This window comes from Mandrillus leucophaeus, unplaced genomic scaffold (genome assembly GCF_000951045.1).
Source record: "Mandrillus leucophaeus isolate KB7577 unplaced genomic scaffold, Mleu.le_1.0 Scaffold52, whole genome shotgun sequence".
NCBI lineage: Eukaryota > Metazoa > Chordata > Mammalia > Primates > Cercopithecidae > Mandrillus > Mandrillus leucophaeus.
Genome location: NW_012105586.1, coordinates 1,631,444 through 1,641,415, shown reverse-complemented (window position 1 = coordinate 1,641,415; position 9,972 = coordinate 1,631,444). Strand labels below are relative to the sequence as shown.

At 47.7% G+C, this 9,972-nt stretch overlaps 1 protein-coding gene across 1 annotated transcript in view; it reads left to right on the top strand.

Moving 5' to 3' along the window:
* AADACL4 (arylacetamide deacetylase-like 4) overlaps positions 1–9,972 on the top strand; it is a 32,871-nt gene that overhangs the window by 1,083 nt on the left and 21,816 nt on the right. The window contains exon 2 of the mRNA XM_011996564.1: positions 5,846–6,062. Within this exon, the coding sequence (XP_011851954.1) occupies positions 5,846–6,062 (217 nt within the window). The remainder of the gene's footprint in view (positions 1–5,845; positions 6,063–9,972) is intronic.

Here is a 9,972-nt window from a genome sequence, read left to right as displayed (position 1 = left end):
TCCCTTCCTCCTTTTGTTTCTTTCTTCCTTCCTCTCTCCTGATCTCTCTAACTCCCTTCCTTTCTTCCTTCAGCATCAAATATTTACCAAGTGCCAATCACTGGGCTTTATTCTGAGAAATCAAAAACAATTTCAGACCCATTTCCTGCCTTCCACAGACTTGTGGCCTGACAACCCCTGCACCTCCTTCAGCCGCACCATCTTTCACCCTTGGTGCGCTGAGTTGCCTACAGGTTGTTTCTATTTTATTTTACTTTTTAGAGACAGGGTCTTGCTCTGTTGCCCAGGCTGGAGTGCAGTGGCGCAATCATGGCTCAAGGCAGCCTCAACCTCCTGGGCTGAAGCGATCCTCCCATCTCAGCCTCCCAAGTAGCTGGGACTACAGGTGTGCACCACCATGCCTGGCTAATTTTTGTACTTTTGGTAGAGACAGGGTTTCGCTATGTTGCCCAGGCTGGTCTAGAACTCCTGGGCTCAAGCAATCTGCCCGCCTTGACCTCCCAAAGTGTAGGGATTGCAGGTGTGAGCCACCACCCCTGGCCTCACAGGTGTTTTTTTTCCTTATTCCTCTCTGTAAGCCCAGTTCCACTCACAGAGCTTGATATCTGGTAGGTGCTTACCTTCGTTGATACAATCATACATGAATTCACCCAGCTTTTCTGAGTGGCCCTGCCAGCCAGGCTCTGAGCAGGGCTTAGGGGTTGGGGGTTTGGGGGGGACCAGCATACACCCAGAGCTGCAGTGGATTTGGAAACAATGGTTTGACATCTTGTTTGTGGCAGGCAACCTAAGTTAACCCCAGTGTCCCAACCCTGGGTGGAGACCTCATAGAAGCCAAACAGCTCCTGCTGATGGCAGGGCAGCTGTGGAGGAGGATGAGGGGACCACGCTTAACTGACAGCGGGGCTTAGGAATAAGGAACACAGACAGCAGCCGGACTGCCTGAGTGTGTCCCAGCTCTGCCACTCACTCACTGTGCGGTCCTGCACCGTTTACTTAACCTCTCTGTGTCTCAGTTTCCTCATCCGGGAGGGTTAATATGTTTAGAGATGTTTCGTCAATTCATAAAATACGTTTCTGTGTGACTGGAAGTGTTCCCCGTGGGTAACAAAAACATTCTCTAAAAGATGGCTTTTAGAGAAATGAACAAGTTCAGTGTGCAATGGCATCGATGCTACTGACTCAAGGAGACAGGGCAAGGACGTAGGAAGTACTCTTGTCTCTCTCATTTGGAGAATGCAACCAGCCTGGAATTAGGTGGTCTCAAGCCAGTGGCTGCAATCCACATGGAGTTACTGGTTGGGTTAGAGCCCCAGGACAAGGGACTCTGAAACAAGGGAAATTGAAGCCCAGGACTTAAAACGGGGGCCTAAGATATTCAGATGGCCCAGAGAAATGGTGATTTTTTTAACCTTCCGTGTTTCTCCTCAAAAGTAGTCCAGAAGCTAAGCATCTACTGATGACAGCTGCTACGGGCTGCCCACGGGAGACTCTGAGATGGGTCTGCAGCCACTGAAAGGGTGGATTCAGCTTGTGGCGTCCTCTCTCGATCCCCCCAGCACTGGGGCCTCCCGGGGCACACTGCCCATGGTGGGGTGATGATGATGAGGATGAAGACATGCAGTAGCGAATGTTCATTGGGTTCCAGAGGACAGATAGACAACACAGGAGCAAGAAGTTTAGGGAGGACAAGGAAAAAGCTAAAAAGAGTCTATGGCCAGGAAATCAAGAGCTTTGTTTTGGTATCAGACCGCCCTCTGAGCCCTGAAGCCCTCACTTACTCGCTTTGTGGACTCATGTTTTTAAGCCTTATGTTCTTCTCTGAAAAGTGAAGGTTTTTTTTTTTTTTTTTTTTTTTTTTTTTTTTTTCCTGAGACAGGGTCTCACTCTGTCAACCCAGGCTGGAGTACAGTGGCGTGAACATGGCTCACTGCAGCCTCCACCTCCTGGGCTCAAGTGATCCTCCCACCTCAGCCTCCCACGTAGCTAGGACCACAGGCATGCACCATCACATCACGCCTGGCTAATTTTTTGATATTTTGTACAGATGGGGTCTTGCTGTGTTGCCAAGGCTGATCTTAAACTCCTGGATTCAAGCCGTCCGCCTGCCTTGGCCTCCCAAAGTGCTAGGATTACAGGCGTAAACCACTGTGCGCGGCCCCGGGGAGGCTTTTTATAGGGGGACGTGGGGATTAAATGAGAAAAGCATTGAAAATGCACAGCACGGTGCTGGGTGCTTAGAAAGGCTCAGTAAAAGTCGGTTATTCATAGTATGCTTATCAAACCCCTGAAGACAAAGATGTAGCATTTCTTGAAATTATTATAGATTTAAAAGTTGCTACAGATGATTTCAGCCTTACTAAAAAATACGAAGGTAATATAACAGACAATATTGCTATTCTTTTTCTTTTTCTTCTTCTTCTTTTTTTTTTTGAGACCGTCTCAGTCTCTCACCACCTAGGCTGAAGTGCAGTGGCACAATCATGGCTCACTGAAGCTTCGACCTCCTGGGCTCAGGTGATCCTCCCACCTCAGCGTCCTGAGTAGCTAAGACTATAGGCGCCTGCCACCATGCCCAGATAATTTTTTGCATTTTTTGTAGAGACGGGGTTTTGTCATGTTGCCCAGGCTGGTCTTGAACTGCTGGGCCCAAGAGATCTGCCTGCCTCGGCCTCCCAAACTGTTAGGATTACAGACATGAGCCACTGCACCCAGCCACTATTGCTTTTCTTTTGTTTTTTTTTGAGATGGAGTCCCGCTCTGTCACCCAGGTTGGAGTGCAATGGTGAATTTTCAGCTCACTGCAACCTCTGCCTCCCATATTCAAGCGATTCTCCCGCCTCAGCCTCCCGAGTAGCTGGGACTACAGGTGTGTGCCACCACGCCTGGCTAATTTTTTGTAGAGATGGGGTTTCACCATGTTAGCCAGGATGGTCTCAATCTCCCGACCTTGTGATCCACCCACCTCAGCCTCCCAAAGTGCTGGGATTACAGATGTGAGCCACTGCACCCGGCCTGGTTTTCTTTTAAAGGGCAAACGAGGCAATATTTGTCAAGGAGTTTCAACAGCTATCTAAAATTCTGGACCTCAGATATTTCTTTTCTTTTCTTTTTTTTTTTTTTTTGAGATGGAGTCTCACTCTGTCACCCAGGCTGAAGTGCAGTGGCACGATCTTGACTCACTGCAACCGTCACCTTCCAGGTTCAAGTAATTTTCCTACCTTAGCCTCTCGAGTTGCTGGGACCACAGGCATGCACCACCACGCCTGGCTTTTCTTTTCTTTTTTTTTTTTTTAATTTTTGGTAGAGATGGGGTTTCTCCATGTTGTCCAGGCTGGTCTTGAACTCCTAGGCTCAAGCAATCTGCCTACTTTGGCCTCCCAAAGTGCTGGGATTACAGGTGTGAGCCACCGTGCCCGGCCACTGGACCTCAGATATTTTTAAAATCTCGATACTCCCATGTATAATCTTAATAATCAGTTTTCCTCTCTGCCTCTGTCCTGTTACCAGCTATAGAAAATGTGGACTCAGAATTGGAAAACCAAACCAAAACCGAAACAATGTAATTTCGTGGCTTAGCTAGTGGCCATCACACAGTGCAGCGTGACGTTACACCTCCCAAGGTAGTGCCATGCCTAGGGAGGTTTAACATCACACTGCATTGTTCCAAATCCCCTAAACAAACATTTCTTGTTCTAGATGCTGGAGACAGAGGGGAAGGTGCTGAGACCTTAGATCATGAGAAGCATTTGATTTGGTGGTAGGAATAAACATGGGTGATCATATCCACACAGTAACGCCCTAGAGGAGTTCTAAAGAAATCTTTAGAGACAGAGGTTGCAGTGAGCTGAGAATGCGCCACTGCACTCCAACCTGGGCGACAGGGTACTGAGAGCCTCCAAGAAGGCAGGCAGTGGCAATTACTATGAGAGGGAGGAGGACGGCCCCACGTGAACATAACCCTTGAGCCTGGATACGAAAGTCAGTTTGGTGTCTAACCACCTGCTGAATAGGTAAGAAAGCTTCCCAGGAAACAAAGAGAGGCATGGAGAAGCCCACAGTGTGTGGGCAAACAGGGCAGATAGCTGGGGAGATTAGGGCTGGGGCCAGCCTACCCCGACAACAGGCAGCACGACTTAGGGAGCTCACAGCTGAGTAGGTGAAGATCCATGCTGGCGCAACATAGAGGCCTGGGGTTTTCAGATGTGGGTCAGTTGATGGGAAAAGCAGGTGACCTGCACCTTGCGGATCAACTCGTTCTTCTCCAACTAAAGCAGTGAAATCATTATTTTGTTTGGAGTTCCTTTAGGAGGACCTCTTCATGGAGGGAACCCACTGGGGTAGTCCGTGGGACCTTGGACAAGACCCAGTGGCTGCAAGCAAGAGAAAGAGTGGGGCTCGCACTGGCCAGGACCCACTGGGGAGACACTCTGTGTAGGTGGTCACATCCCATCCTCACACCTCATCCTTGGATCATACACACCATGCCTCTCATTTTGTAAACAAGGGAAATTGAAGCTCACAGACAGTGACGCCCAAGGCTTTTCAGTTCATTGGAGTTTGAGTTCAGACTTGAGCTTGGATAGGCTTGGCTCCGAAACCCAAGCTCTTTCTTGTTTAGCAGTTGAGAACACAAATTTTGCATCTTACTTGTTGAACCCTGGGCAAGGGACTTGGGCAAGGAACTTGACCTTGGCATGTCTTAATTTCCTGATTTGTAAAATGGAGCTGATAATTGTGCCTGACTTAGAAAGGTTGCTAAGAAGTTTAATCAAGTTAATGATCCAAGCCACTTGGGCCAGTACTGGCACATTGTAAATGTCTAATAAGTATCAGCTGTTCTTGTTCTTGTCATTCTTATCATCCTTTGCTGTTTTCCTTATGACAAAGACACACTCCAAATGTGAGGTCTGTGGGAGAGATTATCCAGAATCGCTGAAATGTACTTAGTACATGAAATATGACACCTTGTAACTATATTTTGAAATATTCAGATGCTGAATTGTTTATAAGTAGAGTGACCATATTAGTTTAAAAACACATTACTCCCTTGACCTGAGCCCACAACAGACATCCCTAATTGCTCACGTTTCTCTTTTTCGTTGAACACGGACACAGTCAGGAATCCTTCCTAACCCAGAAGAATGATGTGTTGACACAGGTGAGGAACTATCTTTGCATCCCAGGCTGGGGAGAGTCCAGCACAGAGCTATAGAGAGGGAAGTTGCCGGCCAGTTGCCTTGGCCAATTGGCTTTTCTTTTTTTTTTTTTCCCCGAGACGGAGTCTCTCTCTGTTGCCAGCCTGGAGTGCAGTGGCACGATCTCGGCTCACTGCAACCTCTGACTCCTAGATTCAAGCGATTCTCCTGCCTCACCCTCCCGAGTAGCTGGGACTACAGGTACTTGCCACCACACCCAGCTAATTTTTGTAATTTTAGTAGAGAGGGGGTTTCACCATGTCGGCCAGGATGGTCTTGATCTCCTGACCTCGTGATCTGTCCGCCTCAGCCTCCCAAAGTGCTGGAATATCAGACGTGAACCACCGCACCCAGTCAACAATTGACTTTTCTAAGTCAGTGGCTTCTTTCCAGTCAGCCCCAAGCTAGGCTACCCTTTGGCAAATTCACATCATTATTTCATCAAGAGCCCTTGGGAAGAAAAGTTGGAAAACCCAGCCCCCTACCTGGACACAATCCAGAGCCCATGGATTCCTGAAGAGACCCCTGTACCTACAGGAGGCAGGTGAGAAACTATGAAAACATTCTAACAATTCTAAGTGTCAGGGATCCACCATCCGGATTCTAACCTCTCCTAACGTCTGGCTTTCTTTGATTACCTCCAACAGGGGAATATATTTGAGAAGCTGGGAATTTGCTCCATGCCCAAATTTATCCGTTTTTTACATGATAGCGTGAGAATTAAGAAGGACCCTGAACTTGTGGTGACCGACCTGCGTTTTGGGACGATACCCGTGAGGCTGTTCCAGCCCAAGGCAGCATCCTCCAGACCCCGGCGAGGCATCATCTTCTACCATGGAGGGGGCACAGTATTTGGGAGCCTGGGTAAGGGGCTTCCCTGTGGCTTTGCAGAGGAAGGGCCTCATCTACATGCATAGCCTTCTCATGCCTCCCACAAGAACCCTTCTGCAGTAGCTTAAAGGAATCAGTTGTTGGAGATTTTTATAGTGTTAACAGCCCAGACTAAGGGCTTTGGGCTCAGGTCAGTAGATGGTGTGGCAGCCTACATGGGAAACCTTTTCTTTTCTATAATATGATAGTCTCAGTCAAGATGGGGACAGCAGTGTCACGGCGGGGCTGTCACAGAGGCTGTGGACTCCTCTCTCCCCTTTCTACTCACAGTCATTGGCCTGCCCCGTCTCATTTACAATGATTCCCAAACCCACGTATTTCCCTCTAGCTCTGCAGTATCGCCATGGCCCAAGACCCCATCCTTGCTTGCCTGCCCCCTTGCACCCCAGCCTCCCAGCCATAGGTCTCCCTGGTTCACCTCTCGCCCCTCACATCTGGTCCCCACCTAGCAGCCAGAGGGATCTTTTAAAAATACAAGTCAGAGCTTGTCAGTCCTGCACTTAAATCTCTCCTGTGCCCTTCCATGAAACCCAAACTCCTCCCACAGCCTCGCCCGGCTCACCTGTGGTGGCCCTTACCCGTTCACTCAGCTGCAGTCCCGATACGCGCCTATCTGCTGCAGACACTTCAGCTCCTTCTCACCACCATTCTCGACCTGCTGTTTCCTCAGCCTCAAAAGATACCCTTCCCGCCCCTGACATTGCATGGCTGACTACCCCTGGTTCTTTCAGTTGCATCTCAACTGTCCCTCCCCAGAGTGGTCTTGCTACCAGTGGGCTGGGGGATGTCCCCAAAGGCCAGTGGGACCTCCAGCTGGTGTCCCTGCTCTTGAAACTGTTGTGAGAATGAATTCAAGGACAAGTCAGAAAACAGTGAAAATACAGAGATTTGTTGCAAAGGGAAAAGCACACACTCAAGAAAAGGGAGTGGGGTGGACTCAAGAGAGACAGGCGCGAAGAAACGCTACCTTTATGCGCTTCTTTAACCAAGGGGTGGGCTCTTCATGAACATTCTTGGAAAAAGATGAAGTTTTCTCAGCACTGTGGTGCCACCCATTTGTATACCAAATACAGTGTCCCCATAACTGTCCTGGTGCTGGTGGGTGTGTGTTTAATATGTTAATGAACACATAAGGAGGTCCTAGGAGAAACCCAGGTCCAATCCAGTGCCATGTTGGGTCCAGTGGGTCTTCGCCAGCTTGGTCCACATCCCGGCTTTTCAGGGTTTTATCAGCTTCTGCAGCTATTTCAACAGTTTCCTTTGGCTAGTCGTGTGAAACTGCTGCCTGGAATTTTCTATTCTTCTGCGACCACCCTGTATAATTTCTATCTCATTCTTTTTTTCCCCCAGAGATTTCCATCTCTTATACTTAGGGGTCGATGAGGGAGGAAGGTCTCCAGTCTTCAGTATCTACTTCCTGCTGGTTAGGGGTGTTGGCCCCGCCTAGTGTGGGCTTGGAAATCTCTGGATGCCTAGCCTATGGGTCCCAAGGTTGGGTCATCAGGAGGATCTGAATCTCGGGCAGGGATTGATCGGAATCCTGCAGGGCCATCCTTTTGACATGGAACTGTTGCAATCTATTAGGTTGGTGCGAAAGTAATTGCTGTTTTTGCCATAAAAGGCAAAAACCATTTGTGCCAACCTAATGGAAGACATAAACTTTACAAAGAGATTAAACAAGCAAGGACCCAAGATCAGAAGTAATAAGACAGCTATTAGAGGCCCCAGGAAAGACAGGACTCATGTCACACTTGGTAGGTATCCCTGGATGGTGTCCCATGTGGTTTCAGCAGTGAGGTTATTGAAATTATACAGCTGGATAGCCTGTTGGTAAAACTTGGAACTTGTAGTTTAGCTAATCCTGAATTGTTGATGTAAGAGCAACAGGTATGAACAATAGGTATGGTTTATTACTGCACAAACTCTTCCAAGTGGTTTATGCTCTGGTCCCGTTAGGGCCTCGTACGATGGCTTAGTAATGAGCTCAAATCCTGTAAAATCTTGGCATACCCATGAAAGTTCTAAGTTGCTTCTTTGTGGAGGTCCTGCCTTCAAGATTGTCTCCTTTCATTTGATGGACAAGGTCTGGTTCTCTGGGCTTAGAATGTGCCCCGGATATTTTACTTTACTTTAGGTTTAGAAATCTGGGCCTTGGATGAAGAGAACCTATACCCTCTTTTTCCCATGAAGTTTAGGACCTGAATGCCATTTTTCTCTGAGTCCTCTTTAGTGGGACTGCATACAAGGATAACATCCACATATTAGAGTATCCCTCCCTTTCTAGCTCCAGTTCCCTTAATTCTCGTGCCAAGGGATTTCCAAACACGTGAGTCCTATCCCCAAAGCCCAGAGGCAGTGCCGTCCAGGTGTGCTGCTGGGAAATAGTAGTTCCAGGATTAGTCCACTCAAAAGCAAACAAATACTGAGATTCAGAGTGCAAAGAGAAGCAAAAGAAACCATCCATAAGATCTAATACCATGAACCAATTGGTGTTTCCCAGTATTTGGGTAAATATGATATAAAGATTTGGCACTATAGGATGTAAGGGAATTACGGTCTCATTAATGGCTTGTAAGTCTTGAACTACTGTTTGGTTTTTGGACAGGGAGGACAGGAGTATTACAAGGAGATTGACCTGGAATCAGGAGGCCATGTTTTAACAACTTCTCAATTAGAGGTTGCAGTCCTTGCCTGCCTTCTGATTTGAGAGGATATTGATCCTTGTATGGGGAATTATTTTTGTCTTTTAAAGAGATGATCACTGACTGAGCATGTATTGCTTTGCCAGGAGTTTCTTGGTTCCATACTTGTGGGTCTACTTGAGACCTTATTTCGGTGTGTGTGTGTGTCTCCTGTTTTTCTGAGGCTGGCAGAACAACAAACATTTCCAATAAGGAGAGCTTTATAGGGCTTGATAAAGTGCCTTGATTTATTGGGATGGCTAGGAAGTCCCATCCCTGTAGGGGACTGGTGGGAAAAATTTTAGTTATAATAGTCACAAACCTCCTTGGAAGGCCTGAAGGTTTTTGCAAAAATCTCAGGATAAGGTTATGGCTGAAGGCAACCTAATCCTTACCTTGAGTAAAGAGCTTAAAGTAGGTACAAACGAAGATAGAATAGTTTATCTAAATAGCTTGTTTCCTCATGTGGTCCTAAGACTAACCTTTGATCATTCGTGGGCAAGACGGCCCTCTCTGGGGTAGGGGCGACCAGGTTAATTACCCACAGGTGTGTTGACTCAAACCTTTGTCAATTAATCTTTACTGAATAAATACGAGTCTCACTGGCTGGGCAGGGCCGTGGCCGCTGACTCTTTACAGCACCTTGCTTGGTGTCTGTAAGTGACTCGGACACTCAGCCGGACTGGCAAAGCAGAATATCTGTGTCAGTGCATGTTATTCATCCGTTGTTGAGTCAGGGTCTCGCACATCCCAATAAACGAATGGGACATTCTGGCATAACTAGAAACTCATGTGTTACTACATAAAGTCCCAGCCTGCAGCTCAGGGGTAAAGTAAAGCACTTTGATTTTGGGGTGCCATCAACACCTGTGACACTGTAGCTTTTGGAGAATAAGGGCCCAGTATGGCTGTTTAGGAGAGAGTAACTGGCCCCTGAGTCAATTACGAAATTAATATTTTTACCAGCCATGTCAAGAGTCACTGAGGCTCCTCAGTTGTGATGACCATGACTTTTGTGGGGGCTGCCGGGAACCTCAGGCCTCTTCAGTTCTCAGTTACAGCCATTATGGCATCGAGTGTCCTTCTCTCCCTTTAGAGCTCAGGGCAGTCCCTTTTCCAATGGCCTTTCCGCTTGCAGTGAGGGTAGGGTCTAGGTGGGCTCCCTGGCTGGGACAGTCATTGCTTCTGTGTCCCGGCTTTTC